Source organism: Podarcis filfolensis (genome assembly GCF_964270895.1).
Source record: "Podarcis filfolensis genome assembly, chromosome: 2".
Lineage (NCBI taxonomy): Eukaryota > Metazoa > Chordata > Lepidosauria > Squamata > Lacertidae > Podarcis > Podarcis filfolensis.
This window is the reverse complement of record NC_139605.1, coordinates 5532690-5547175: the sequence shown is the minus strand read 5'-3', so window position 1 is coordinate 5547175 and position 14486 is coordinate 5532690. Positions and strand designations below refer to the sequence as shown.

The 14486-nt window shown below is 46.7% G+C and overlaps 3 protein-coding genes across 5 annotated transcripts in view; all 3 read right to left on the bottom strand.

Moving 5' to 3' along the window:
• LOC310756634 (uncharacterized protein) overlaps positions 1-14486 on the bottom strand; it is an 820367-nt gene that overhangs the window by 363719 nt on the left and 442162 nt on the right. The window lies entirely within an intron of this gene.
• Positions 1-14486, bottom strand: part of LOC310758165 (uncharacterized protein) — a 228098-nt gene that overhangs the window by 189267 nt on the left and 24345 nt on the right. The window contains exons 9-10 of the mRNA XM_083604095.1: positions 13721-13996; positions 8055-8330 (exon numbers count right to left, since the gene is read on the bottom strand). Of these exons, the coding sequence (XP_083460221.1) occupies positions 8055-8330; positions 13721-13996 (552 nt within the window). The remainder of the gene's footprint in view (positions 1-8054; positions 8331-13720; positions 13997-14486) is intronic.
• On the bottom strand, positions 93-6379 carry LOC310758094 (popy class I histocompatibility antigen, alpha chain E-like; the record flags this gene model as incomplete). The annotated part of the gene is made up of 7 exons (XM_083604031.1): positions 93-1833; positions 2410-2451; positions 3529-3567; positions 5055-5156; positions 5450-5594; positions 5859-6100; positions 6370-6379. 7 exons carry the CDS (start codon positions 6377-6379, stop codon positions 1751-1753), a joined length of 663 nt encoding a protein of 220 aa, XP_083460157.1. The 3' UTR covers positions 93-1750.

The window sequence follows — 14486 nt, the reverse complement described above, 5'->3', positions numbered from 1 at the left end:
GATTGATTGATTGATTGATTGATTTCACAAAATGTATGTGCCACCTGATGCCTTCTCAACTCACACATTTCAATCAAAGGGGAGGAGGAAGAGATATTCCAACGCTGAATTTATTGACATTGAAAACCATCCATTCAATCTTTTTTTTTAAAAAAAAACTTTTCAGAAATTGTAAATGAGCAACATAAATGCAACATGCAAGGAAAAGTCAAATGTTACCTGCATTTCACCAGCAGGCCCTAAAATTCAACAGTAAAATCTGTTTTCATAAATCCCAGTCACAGTGGTAGTGTGGATCTCAAAAGGACATATCTCAGGTGCCAAAGGGCAGGGCAAAGAGGTGTGTTTTTAGCAAACAATAGCAGCTGTAAAGTGAAGGTCTCAGACCCACCTCTGTGAGTGGAGATGCTACCATTTAGGAGCTGCCACAGATAACACCCTTTCCTGGGCCACTGGCACCCCAAGTGTCTGTGAGCAGCGGAAGGTCTGGGGCAGCACCAAGATCCACACTGAATTGCAGTCGGGACAATCTGATTTTGGTGTTGCAGAACTTTTTCAGGGGAGTGGGAAGGAGGAGGAAGGGGGCACCTTAAGAGACATGAAAACGGAAGGATTTGGGAGCTGGTGTGTGTCATGTAACCGTCAGTGTGCTGGACTAGGAGCTGGGAGACCAGGGTTCAAATCCCCCCTCGCCCATGAAGCTCACTGGGTGACGTTGGGCCAGTCACTGCCTCTCAGCCTAACCTACCTCACAGGGTTGTTGTGGAGAATACAATGAGTGGAGGAGAACCATTCAGGGTCATAGCTCAGGGCTGGAAGCTTGCATGCAGATGGCTCCAGGTTCAATCCACAGCATCTCCAGGTAGGACCAGGAGGGAACCTTTTATGAAATCCTGGATAGCCACTGCCAGTCAGTGCAGGCAGTCTAGAGCTAGATGGACCAATGTAAGGGAACTTCCTGTGTTCCTCCTGTGACTCTCTCTCTCTGGGCAGAAGAAACACACTTCCATTCCCCACCCACATAATAATAATAATACATCACCCACATCGACTGGATAATGCCTTTAGCAGTATGAAATTAAAGCAGACGACCAAAAAGGTCTGCACTGCAGGGGCCTCTTCTCTGGCCTGCGGACTGGAGGCAAGTCCATTTGCCCTAGGAGCTCCTGCTCTCCTCCTCTGGGTTCAGCACCAACGTCCTGCCTGGCCAGGGCACCTCGGAACAGAGTTGGCAAGGAGGCCGGATGGCTTCTTCCCTGAGTTTGAAGCCCCTGTCAGCAGCACACCTTTTAAAATGTGTTTGGGGGTGTTACTGGGTTGTGATTTTATCCTGTGAACTGCCCTGAGGCCTGTATAGGGCAACATACAAATTTAATAAATGAACAATAGCAATGCCTGTCACGGGGCAACAAAAAACCCTTTTGCCCAATTCAGTCCACAGTTGATAGCACCAAACCTCTTGGGCAACAGTAATTTGGCCCTTTTGCCTTGCAGTCTCCTTTTGCTGTTCCTTTGGTGGCAGGACAGCCAGTTTAAGGTCACTTAACTGTCTTGAGAGGCTGAAATGGTTTTTGACTCCTCGGAGGTCAAATTCCTGTCCCTTTCTTCTTTTGTGTAGTCTGTTGTTTTCGCTGCAGAGGGGGAGATAGTTCTGGATGCCAACCAAGTTCGCATCTCAAAGCAGCCCTGAGGAGCCGGTCAGCCTGGAGGCCTCTCCCCGCTGGGATGGGCAGGTTTGGAGGCAGGTATTTCATAAAGAGAAGTGATCTGAAGGTGGCCTCCCTCCTCGTTGAAAATTCCTCATTTCTATTTCTGCGCTGGCTTGAATGTCCCCTGCAGGAGCAACAAGAGGAAGAAGCATGATGAAGCTGTCAGTGTTGGGGCATTCGATGGCACAGAGGCCACCTGCTCCAATCCCTTCAAATATCAAGCCACACTAAAAATAAACATATTCAGAGCAAAGACTTAAGGTTTCCAGAGGAGGCACCAGCAACTCAGCCAAGCCTCTCACTTTAGGGAAGGTGGGAAATACACAGGGACACTAAGCAGCCCGATCCGGAATATAAAGCCCTTTTTGTTGTTCAGATCCTGGGTAGAACCCCTGGGCTTCTTGGGAGGAGATATACACTGAATAATAAATAATAAATTCAAAGTAACAGAGGAACAAGATCCTCCACAAAATCAAGCGGCGGCAGAGATGGGCTTTCTTAGCGTACGTGTGTGCAGAAGTTATTCTCACTTGCGGCTGACTCCAGATTGTTTTATCATTCCCAGAAAGTAGAAGCCCCCCATCACCAACTCCAGACGGTTTTATCATTCCTGGAAAGTAGAAGCACCAAAAGAATGATCCCCTCCCCACAGAGGCCTGTTTTCAAGGAGGTCATCCATCCCCATCCACTCCCCACTTACCAACGGAGGAGCTGGTGGAGCTGGCGGGCTCCTGGCTGCTTGCTGCAAAAAGGAGAAAATAAGGAGAGTGCGTATCACTGCCTGTGTTTTAGGGAGTGAGTTCTCATTTCCACTTGCACGTTTCCCCTCTGCTTCCACACACACACATATCCCTCTATGCCCCGTTAAGTCCAAATGTTAACATACATCTCACAACCTCCTAAGATCATACAGTATAATTATAATCATACAGGAATAATAATTCGGGATGCTTTGCAACCATCAGTGCAGTTCTCCATGTGTTGCCTAGATGTACTATTATCTGTGTGTGTACATGTGCAAATGATTGTGCAGTGCTCCAGTGTCGCCTTAAGTTGTGTTTTCTGTGAAGTCCCATTGTACGTAGCAAAACTCACACACCAAGGCCAGCCCAATACATTTTGACACCTGAGGCGGGCCCCAAAATGGCATCCCTCTCCCCACCAGGGAAGGAGGAGTGAGGGAAGATTTATACCCAGGGCATAGGGAGAAAGATTGACATGGGGATCTGCTGTACTGCTGAATCCTGCCACCTGAGGCAGTCGCTTCCCCTTGCCTCCTGGGTGGGCTGGCCCTGTCATACACCATTCTCCTGAAACGGAAGTGCCTTGTGTTTTTCACTGTTCCTAAATGTTTAGCTTTGGAACGGACTGTGGCTAAAAACACACACTCTCCTTTCATGCTCACTGGGTGGTTATAGGATGCTGGAGACAGAGACCCTGCTCCAGAAATAGTGATGGGTCTTTGACCGCCTGTGACCTCTGACCTATGGTTGCCATACGTATTGGAAATCCCAGACATGTCCTCTTTTGGGGGGTCTACATGCCCATCTGGGGGGGATTTTTACACTTTTAAGCTAATGGCTTGGGGGGTTAAAAAAACCTGTGTGCATGTGGGCAACCTGTGCTCTGTCTCTCAACTCTGCCTCTGTTTTGGGGGGGGCGAGGTCAACAATCTTTTGGGCTATCGTGCAAATAGAAGCTTAACAACATGCCAACCCTACTGTGACCACTATATCACTGGCGGTTAGCACTTATTTGCTGCTATAAATCTTGCAACAACAAAAACAAACACTTTTCAAAGGAAAAAGGAGTGACTCACTTGAGGTTCTTTCATAGGCTGCTCCCATTCGTACTTTCTCTACAGAAACAGAATAAGAAGATCAGATCAGGGAGAGGATGGAGCGTGAGAGGCAGGGAGTTCCAAATTTTGGCATTGCACAGGGCGCTGCTGAAATTTGACATTCCACTGTTGCTAGTTACATGTGGCTGGTGGGCAGAAATTGGCTAAGCAACCAGTGGAGTCTACTTTGCTGCTTCCTATTCCCTCCCGCCCATCACTTGCCCCAACAAGAGATTGCAAGCAAGGCTTTGATGGTACTCAAGGCCTACAAGCAGAAAGCAAACAAACAAACCAACATGACATTTGAAATGTCCCCACTGTTCAAGAAGGGTTGGAAACCACCGCTGTAGATCGTCACCATCACAGATCTACAGGACACACGGTGACTCAGTCACCAACAAATGTACTGTAGGCTCAGTTAAAAAAGGTAAAGGTACCCCTGCCCGTACGGGCCAGTCTTGACAGACTCTAGGGTTGTGCGCTCATCTCACTCTAGAGGCCGGGAGCCAGCGCTGTCCGCAGACACTTCCGGGTCACGTGGCCAGCGTGACGAAGCTGCATCTGGCGAGCCAGCGCAGCACACGGAACGCCGTTTACCTTCCCGCTAGTAAGCGGTCCCTATTTATCTACTTGCACCCGGGGGTGCTTTCGAACTGCTAGGTTGGCAGGCGCTGGGACCGAGCGACGGGAGCGCAACCCCCCGGCGGGGATTCAAACCGCGACCTTTCGATCGGCAAGTCCTAGGTGCTGAGGCTTTTACCCACAGCGCCACCCGCGTCCCCGTAGGCTCAGTTATGCAGCTGCAAATGAAACATTTTAAATGTCTTGCAAAGTGCAATATATAAATGTGACACCAGATGGCGACAGTGAGCTATCCCAAATTCAATGCCTTTTTCAAAACGGTTTTTAAAAAGCATTTTCACAGCAGTTTTTTTATATGTGTGTAGATTCCAGCTTGAAGCTACCAGCACGAGTCTGACCAAACTGCGGGACGCAGTGGAAGACAGTGCCTGGTGTTCTCTGGTCCATGGGGTCACGAAGAGTCAGACACAACTAAACGACTAAACAACAGATTCCAGCTTAGTATCCCTGTGCAAATTTGGGCTAGAGGTCAGGGATATTTGTGTCTCTGCCAATGTTGCTGGACTCTGGTTCCCAGCAGCCAGCAAGGCTAACTGTCAGGGTTGACGAGAATTGTGGTCCGTATCGGAGTCTGGAGGGCCACAAATTCTCCATCGTTGGTCTAGATGACAGGGACTTGCCAGCCCCTTGGCATTTTGGAGCCATTATTACATTATGTAACCCACATGAATCCTGCTTCCCAAACATATCAGAATAGGGGGCAGGAGGCAGTGGGGAAGAACAGTTAGGCTACTTTCTGGTTGGTGTTCCACAGGTCATTTATGGGGTGGGGGAAACTTGTGAGGGAGCTGCCAGGAAGGCTTTGCCATCAGCACATTCTCAGGACAGACAGAACCCAGCAAATCCATCCAGTGTTTACTTACTGCGGACAAAGAAGATCACAGCAGCCACCACAACCAGTACCACCACAGCAGCCAAGCCCCACAAAACATTTTCCAGAGTGGCTAAAGAATGGCATCCCTTGGCTAAAAGGAAACAAAATATATTTCTGTTCAGACACTGGTGGCAGCTCCCAAAGCCTCATCCAGACATCCCGCAATCTTTTTTTTGAGGAGAGATTCTGCGTACCAAATCTGAGACCTCCCATGAGCAAAACAATGTGCTTTGGCAATGCTCTCTAGAATGCCCTCCCCTCTAAGGCAACCCATCGCTCACCATTAGATTGCTTCAGAGAAGACCAGAAGAACCTATGATTAGGAGTGGCATTCAGCAACCTCATGGAACACCCCATAATTATAAAACCGGTAAGATTTCTCACCTCCCAGAGAGGGTCCCTCTCCTTCCAATGATTGCTCTTCAAACTCCACTCTTTGAACACCACGCCCTCCCCACTTCCCTGAACCTAAATCACATCTCCTCCTTTGCACCCCCAAAGTATGGATGATGTCACATGGAGTATTAGCCTATGATAGCGCTGGAGTCCCTCGTTCGACTCTGGGAGGACGTTCTCCTCCTAGAATCCAGCAAAGAAGGCCATCCAAGAGGTTGGATGGTCATCTGTCATGGATGCTTTAGCTGAGATTCCTGCATTGCAGGGGGATGAATTTGATGACCCTTGAGGTCATTTCCAACTCTATTATGATTCTCTGACTCCTCCTCCTGCCCCTCTCTTGTCGTTTCTCACCAGGCTCCTCCCAGGCCAAGACCAGAGGCTGTGTTAGGCTGACATGCTCTATGTGGCAATGATAGCGTTTCCTGTCCTGGGGGTCCACGTCAATGCTGAGCCAGGCGTGGTAGGTCCCGTTGGAATTGGGAGCGACGTCCCTGCGGAAAGTGGCATGCTCCATGACCTTCCCGTCCATCCTCCAGGTGGTGTCAATCTCTCTGGGGTAGAAGCCATAGGCCTGGCAGATGAGGGACTCCTGGCTGTCTGGAAGGGCCTGACGCGTCACCTTCCCCACTGGGAGCTCTGCCAAAAACAAAGGAACCTCTCCAGTAGCTGGCAGGATGGATGGTGCAATTCACGTGGTCATCCAGTGCCATCCTGACCTGAAATTCGATTACTGATGCCTTCAACATCCCCAAGAGGACAAGGTCAGAAGAGAGAAATTATCAACTTCCCTTGTGTTTCGTCAGACTTACAACTCCCTGTCCTCCACAAATATGCTTAAGGTCTTTGTAGTGAATATCATCAATAGATGAATTGACCCATGGCTCAGACCGATTATGTCCCCATACCTGTTCCCATAGATGTTCCACCGTGAAACCTTTCTCCATTTTTAAAAGAAATTATTCAGACAAACCCCATGGGTCTCCCTGCTATGGGTCTGTGATACCCAAAGCAATCTGAAGCCCCTGTGTGGCAGTTGCGGAGACTGAAGGTCCCCACTTCCCCACAGTTGTCTAAGTCCACCCTCTTCAGGGTTTTCCCCAAGCAATCTGAGACTGCGCCTGCATGAAGCTAACTTCTCCTCTGCCCTCTTCATGCCTCTCCTGGTTCTTTAAGACCAGGGAGAAGGGGAGCCGGTTACAGCAGGAGGGTGAGACTCCCTGGATTCTTCAGCAGCCTGCCTCGCTTCTGTCTCCTGGCCTCCCTCCTCTCCAGCCTCCGCTTCTGCCTCTCATTCTGGACTGCTCTCTGCCACAGACTCTCCCAGCTCACTAAGCCCTGTTACCTCTGCACATTCTGACACTTCCCAGTCTTCTCCCTCTTCTCCCTTTGACCGTTCATCATTGTCCTACCACCACTTCCTGAGCTCTGAGCCTTCTTCTCTTGAGGGTTCCTCAGCTGGTTCCTCCCACCAGTCCTCTGCATCCAGCCAGCCCATGACACCCACACACCCGAAACCCCTCAAATGTCTCATTTATTTTTACCAACCACACCCACGTTTTTATACTTTTGACACACAGTCCAAAGACCGCTTCAGTTCCCGGAGTTGCTCATGGGTCAATCTGTCCCTCTGACCCACAATTATCAGCCACCCCGTTCTAGGCAGATTTGGGCTTCTTTTTTATTTTTTAAAAAAAATCAACATCCACACACTGTAGCCTGAAGTAACCCACTCCCAGACTTCCTTCCTGCACAAAACAGAGTTTTGGTCTGAAATATGATGTGGGTGGAGAAATAAGTAGCGAAATCACGACTCCAGCCTCCGACAGGAAAGGAGATTCAGACTCAACATCAGGAATAACTTTCATAAAGATAAATTCAACAGTGTAAATAAGTTTTGATGGATGTAATATTGGAATACTGAATGGCTTAGTTCATGTAAAATATGCAGGGATTTATGCTATGCAAAATGAACCATGGAAAGAGAAGGAGGGAAGTCATTGATATTTTAAGGTTGTTTAAATGAATATTCTAAAATGTAAAACAGAAAAAATTAATGAAAATTATATATATACGGTAGTACCTTGGTTCTCGAACAGAATGCTTTCTGTTCTGTTCATAAACCAAGCTGCGGCTTCCGATTGGCTGCCGGAGCTTCCTACAGCCAATCAGAAGTCAATCCTACAGCCAATCACGGAAGCTGCACCAGACATCCGGCTTCCCAAAATTGTTCAAAAACTGGAACACTCAACTCTGGTTTTTGATCATTCAGGCGCCGAAACGTATGAGTTCCAAGGCGTTCAGCAACCAAGGTATGACCGAATATTTTTAAAAAAGGAATACCCTTCCAACAGCAAGAGCTGTTCAACAGTGGAACGGTCTCCCTCAGGAGGTGGTGGACTCTCCTTCCTTGGAGGAGTCTAAGCAGAGGTTGGATGGCCCTCTGCCCTGGATGCTTTAGCTGAGATCCCTGCATTGCAGGGGGCTAGACTAGATGACCCTGGGGGTCCTTTCCAACTCTACAACTCCACAATTCTATCATTTGATGCATTAGCCCTCCTCCCCACTCCCATTCCGCACCCACCCATCTCACCTGTCCTCAGCAGAGTTTCATTCCCGTAGTCCAGGTATCTCTGCAGCCACTCAATGCACTCCTCCTCCAGGTAGGCCTTCCGGTACTGCTTCTTGGCCAACTCTGCATCCCACTTCCTCTTCATCACTTGGGCCTCTCTGTCAGCTGCCGTCCAGGTGAGGGTCTCCTTCTCAAAAGTGAGGAAGTCCCTCCCGTCGTAGCCGTACCGGTAATACCCTTCTTTGCGCCCGTCTGGGCTCAGTTCACAGCCGTACATGAGATGCAGAGTGTGGAAGCCTGAAAGAGACCCCCGAGAGGTCAATTGGGGGGCAACAGGATCAGAGCAAGATTTCTATCCCTTGTTAAGCCCCACAATAACAACAACAGTAAGGTAAAGGTAAAGGACCCCTGGCCATAAGGAAGGCTGATGGCCGAAGAATTGATGCTTTTGAATTATGGTGCTGGAGGAGACTCTTGAGAGTCCCATAGACTGCAAGAAGATCAAACCTATCCATTCTGAAGGAAATCAGCCCTGAGTGCTCACTAGAAGGACAGAACCTGAAGCTGAGGCTCCAATACGTTGGCCACCCCATGAGAAGAGAAGACTCCCTGGAAAAGACCCTGATGTTGGGAAAGATGGAGGGCACAAGGAGAAGGGGATGACAGGACAAGATGGTTGGACAGTGTTCTCGAAGCTACAAATATGAGTCTGACCAAACTGCAGGAGACAGTGGAAGACAGGAGGGCCTGGCGTGCTCTGGTCCAGGGGGTCACGAAAGTCGGACACGACTAAATGACTAAACAACAACAAAGGACCCCTGGAAGGTTAAGTCCAGTCAAAGGTGACTATGAGGTTGTGGCGCTCATCTCCACTTTCTGGCTGAGGGACCTGGTGTTTGTTCACAGACAGCTTTCCAGGTCTTGTGGTCAGAATGAGACTTCCGGTCGGCGCCAGCGATTAATGGTGGGTTCCCTCTGAGCTCCGGAGGGAACCGGCCCCGTGAAGTGTGGGTCTGGCCGCTGCGGCGAAGCGGAGACCCGAAGAAATCGCAGATGGTGAAGCCTGTGAACGCGGAGACTCGGTGGGCTCCATTTGCGCCCCCCCCGACTGCAAGGGAGCCTTTTTAAAGGCTTCTGAACGGAGCAGGGGTGAGCGGCGCGGAGCTGAGAGTCGCTTACCATCTTTTACCATCTTCGCGGGGCGAAGCCGCAAGCCATTGTCGGAGAGCGTCGATTCCTTTCTGGAAATTTGGACCGAAAATAACTACCCGTGAGTAGGGGTAAGAAGAGAAATTTTTTATTAAAAAAAAAAATTAAAGCAATTTGGCACCGAAACGGGAGAAGTATAAACAGGAAGTCTGCTTCTCCCGACTTGTAGACAGAACAAAGCAAAGAGAATAAAAAGCAGAAGCTTTGAAAGACGTTACTTAAAAATCCGGAATCCACCACCCAAAAAGAAGGACCCCCCTCCGCTTAGCAGGAGTGGAGGGGTGAAATTTGAGCATTATTTTCCCTGCAAAGACAGCGAGAGGCATTTTTACCGGCTGCCTCTAAAACCTGTAACGGACTGCTTTTGACAGCTGTCAAAGCGCTAAGTGTTAAGAACATTGATACTCTGTGAAAGAAACAATTGCTTATAAAGGGATTTTGGATAGAAAAGTAACTTTTGATTGAAAGTGTGTACAGTTAAAGAACAAAGGGGAGCTACTAGGACTATATTTGTTGCTACTGAAATTGGAACTGTGTCCCCCTAGAGGAGACTTGTTGTAGCAAGTTTTGAGCTACAAAACAACTGAGCCTGGGAAATTCCTTTTCAAAACAAAGTGACCAGCGTGAGACTGACCTTGGACTGTGTATGGGAGTGATATGGCAGATGAGAAGGGCAAGATAGAACAGACGGAAGAAAAGAAGCTTAGGTCTGGGAAACAATATAAAACTGACATTGCTCAGCAGAGAAGGGCCTCAACATCTGGAGTAGCTGGCTCGTCAGGTGTTACAGTTTCACAGCAAAGACCAAAAGTTATGTCATCTCAAGACCCACTCACTCAGGCACTAAGTAAAATCAATACATCATTGGAATATTTAGCTAAACAAGTTGCAGAGACAAATAAGCAAGTAGCGGAGGCCTCAGCAAAAATTGATTTGAACACCACAAGCATAAATTTGAACACTACAAGTATAAATGAATTGGGGAAGAAGGTGAATTCCAACACACAATCTATTGAGAAGTTATTAGAGGAATCGGCTTCTACCAGGAAATTAGCTGAGGAAGCAAAGGAAATTGCAACTGCCGCTCAGGAGAGGATACCACCGGTATATAAGAAACTTGAGGACCATGACCTGACCTTGTCTATGTTGGAACTCCAAGGGAAAGAGAGGAACTTAAGACTTCGGGCAGTACCAGAAAAGGAACAGGACAATTTGGTGGACTACCTCATGAAAGAATTTACAGAATTTTGGCAAAAGGATTTGGGGAAGGAAGAAATTAAGATAGTGAGTGCTTTCAGGATTGGTAGGAAACAAAGAAAGAACAAAGCAAGGGACTGCCTGATCTCTTTAAGATCAAAAGAAGAAAGAGATAAAATCCTGAACCTACAGTACCAAAGAACTTTGGAAATTGAAAACTCTTTCGTGGAAATTTTCAGGGATATCCCTAAACTTATCTTGGAGGTCAGGGCCCACTACAGAGATCTGGTGGACCTACTGAAAAGAAATAATATTCCTTTCAGATGGGAATTCCCTCAAGGCGTATCCTTTAAATTTAAAGGAAGGAAAATAAGAATAAGGACTGTGGAGGATAAAGACAAATTTCTGAACGAACAAGGGGAGAATCTGCAGAAGGGAGTGATTGGAGAGGAGCCAATCGGCTCAGAAGGAATTGTGGACATAGCAAATTTATCATATGGACTTGCTGAACCAGGGAAAGACATACCACCGACAGAAGAAGAAGAACAACTTGGGGCAGTAGGAGGGAAGAACAAGTAATTCACCATGGCTCTGCAACTTCTAAGTTGGAATTGTAATGGGATCAATTCCCCTCGAAAGAGGAAAAGTGTTTTTCATATATTAAGAAAAGAACAATTTGACTTGATTTGTTTACAGGAAACACATGTGATGAGGTCACACAGGAAGTTGCTTATTAATAAGAGATTGGGACAAGAATTTATTTCATCTGACAAGGTTAAAAAAAGAGGAGTAGTGATATATGCAAAGGAGAAATTTTCACCGAAACAAATTTTTAAAGATGAACAAGGAAGATATTTGGCTATTGAAATCCAAATTCAAGGAGAAAATTTTTGATTGTAGGGGTGTATGCACCGAATGAGGGGAAATCTGAATTCTTTAAGAAGTTGCATGAGGTTCTCTTGGACTATATGGATTATAATATAATCTTAATGGGAGATATGAATGGAGTTGTTTCTACAAATATGGACAAGGCACAAAGACAGGTAATCACTAAAGATGGGAGATTGCCAAAGACTTTTTTTGAACTGACTGACAACATGGACTTGATTGACATTTGGAGAACTAAGAACCCTCTAGGGAGAGAGGGAACTTTTTTCTCTGAAGCTAAAATGACCTGGACTAGAATCGACCAAATTTGGATTACTAGAGGAATGGCACCAAAGATAAAGAAGGTAGAAATCTGCCCTAAAACTTGCTCCGACCATAACGCTGTAAAGATGGAGATGAAGCAAACAACACCCGGTTCCTTTAGATGGAGGATGAATGACACCCTATTTAGAGATGAAGAAGTATACAAAAAGGCCCAAAAAACTTTGAGAGACTATTTTGAAATAAATATGACTACTAATGTAGAAAAAAGAGTAATTTGGGATGCCAGTAAAGCCGTGATGAGAGGGTTTCTGATTCAACAGAATGCAATAAAGAAGAGAAGTCGAAATGAGAAAAAGGAAAAAATTCTGGAGAAAATAAAAGAAGGAGAGAAAAAACTGAGAGTAAAGCCAAAGTCACAGGAGATCTTTAAAGAAATAAAGTTACTTCAGGTACAATACATGGAATTGATGAACCAGGAAATAGAATGGAAAATTAAACAAATGAGACAGAAGGCATTTGAATCAGCAAATAAATGTGGGAAATTTTTAGCATGGCAGCTGAAAAAAAGACAAAAATTAAATACAATTACAAATCTGGAAGTGGAAGGAAAAGATATACATAATCCAATTGAGATTAGAAACTGCTTCCAGAAGTATTTTAAACAACTATATGCACAAGGGCCACAGAACGAAATGGACATAGATGGATTCTTGAAGATAAATGGATTACAAAAAATCTCACAAGAAAGTAAACTTATGTTGAACTGTAAAATATCTGACCAGGAGATAGAAGGTGCCATTCAGAATATGCAAGTGGGCAAGTCTCCAGGACCGGATGGGCTGTCTTCCTGCTACTACAGACTTTTGAAAGAGTGGCTATTGCAACCATTGAAGGAAGTTTGTAATGAAATTTTGGAGGGAAAAAGGGCACCAGAATCATGGAAAGAGGCCTACATTACACTAATACCAAAAACAGAGACTGAAAAGACTCAACTTAGGAACTACCGTCCCATATCCCTATTAAATGTGGATTACAAAATTTTTGCTGACATTTTAGCTAAAAGATTGAAAAAAGTACTGATTGAGGAGATTCATAAGGTGCTAGGTTGGCAGGAGCTGGGACAGAGCAACGGGAGCTCACCACAGCGCCACCTGCATCCCTTAACAACAACAATAATACTACTAAACAAGGCACACATCCCCCTCAGCCTTACTGATGTGGTCCAAAGGAAAGCAGAGCAGGATGTTTGGCAGCAGCTTGGCTGCAGGTCTTGCCCGCAGGAGTCATGCAAGGCGCCATCCAACGCCTTAGGGACTATGCTCTGGATGTGTGTATGGTTTACTCTGTCGCCTTTTCTCCTCCTGCAGCTATCCCACTAGGCAGTGGAGGTTTAGGGTCAGGATTCTCCTTCTCCTAGATGGGCTCCCTTCCCAGGTGGATGAGCCCCATCTGCCCCTCACTTCCCTCTATGGCAGGGGTAGGCAACCTAAGGCCTGGGGGCCGGATGCGGCCCAATCGCCTGCTAAATCCAGCCTGCGGATGGTCCAGGAATCAGTGTGTTTTTACATGAGTAGAATGCATCCTTTTATTTAAAATGCACCTCTGGGTTATTTGTGGGGCCTGCCTGATGTTTTCACATGAGTAGAATGTGTCCTTTTATTTCAAATGCATCTCTGGGTTATTTGTGGGGCACAGGAATTCTTTCTTTCTTTTTTTCAAAATATAGTCCGGCCCCCCACATGGTCTGAGGGGCAGTGGACCAGCCCACGGCTGAAAAAGGTTGCTCTACGGCATGTGCAAAAAACGCCTTTTTGACCGTTGGACCCACTCTCGGTCTCATCTGCTCAACCCATGTCCCTAACTCACCGAGGTTCGGAGACCCATTTGCTCCCCTCACCTGATTCCCAGGATTGTGGCTGCTGTCACAGGCTGAAAGCCTCCAGGAGCCACAGGTGAGAGCCGAGTGCAGGTTGGGGACCAAAGGTGGGCAAACGACCCCAGAGGAGCCTGACTGGCAGGGAGAAAGCAGCTTATCCCTGTTTAGGAATCACTATTCTCCCTCTCAAGTCACCATCTCCTGCCCCTGGAAGAGAGAGAGAGACTGAGCTCCCTTCCTGCCCTCCACTCACCGTTGCTCTGGTTGTATTCATCCTGTAGGTCCAGCAGGTACTGGCTGAATTTCATATCCAGCTTGAGGAATTCCTGGGTGATCTTTTCCCAGTACTGAGCATTGTCCTTCTCTGCTTTCAACATCCAGGAAACTTGGGGCACAGCCTTCTCGGTTTCGCTGTCATACTGAACAATGGGCTGGTGGTCCACGTACCCCCCAGCAAGGAACAGGGGCAGCCCCTGACTGGGCCCTGACACCCCCGTGCACAAGTAGCGCAAGGAGTGACTGGAGCAGCCTGGGAAGGACACAGAGAGGGGGCGGGGGGGAGCTTCATATATTTATTTGCCAAATCCTTATTTCCTTATGAATAGCCTTTGGACTATAATGTAACTTAAGTAGAAAACTATATTTAGAAAAGTTTTTCCTGGAAAAGCATTTTATTTTTAAAATCCAATTAAAATAAAAGAAATCCGACTTAATTTTTTTAAAATCTGATTTAAAAAAAAATCATTAACATTTATCCCCCCTGGTTTGTAATAACTAATACCTAATAACCAATATTCTAAAGGGTTCAGTGAGTTCATCGATAGAGATCTCAAAGTATTCCCAACGAAGCCTGAGGCATTTATATTTTCTTGCAACTTGTTCCACCCGCACACGATTTTTAAAAGCCACGGTTTCAACAAAATGATCACAATTTTGCCTCCCCTCTCCAGCTGGGATCATATTAGCCAGTTTACAACAATGCAGGCTAACGTCCCAATATTGAGTCAGCTAATCAGCGA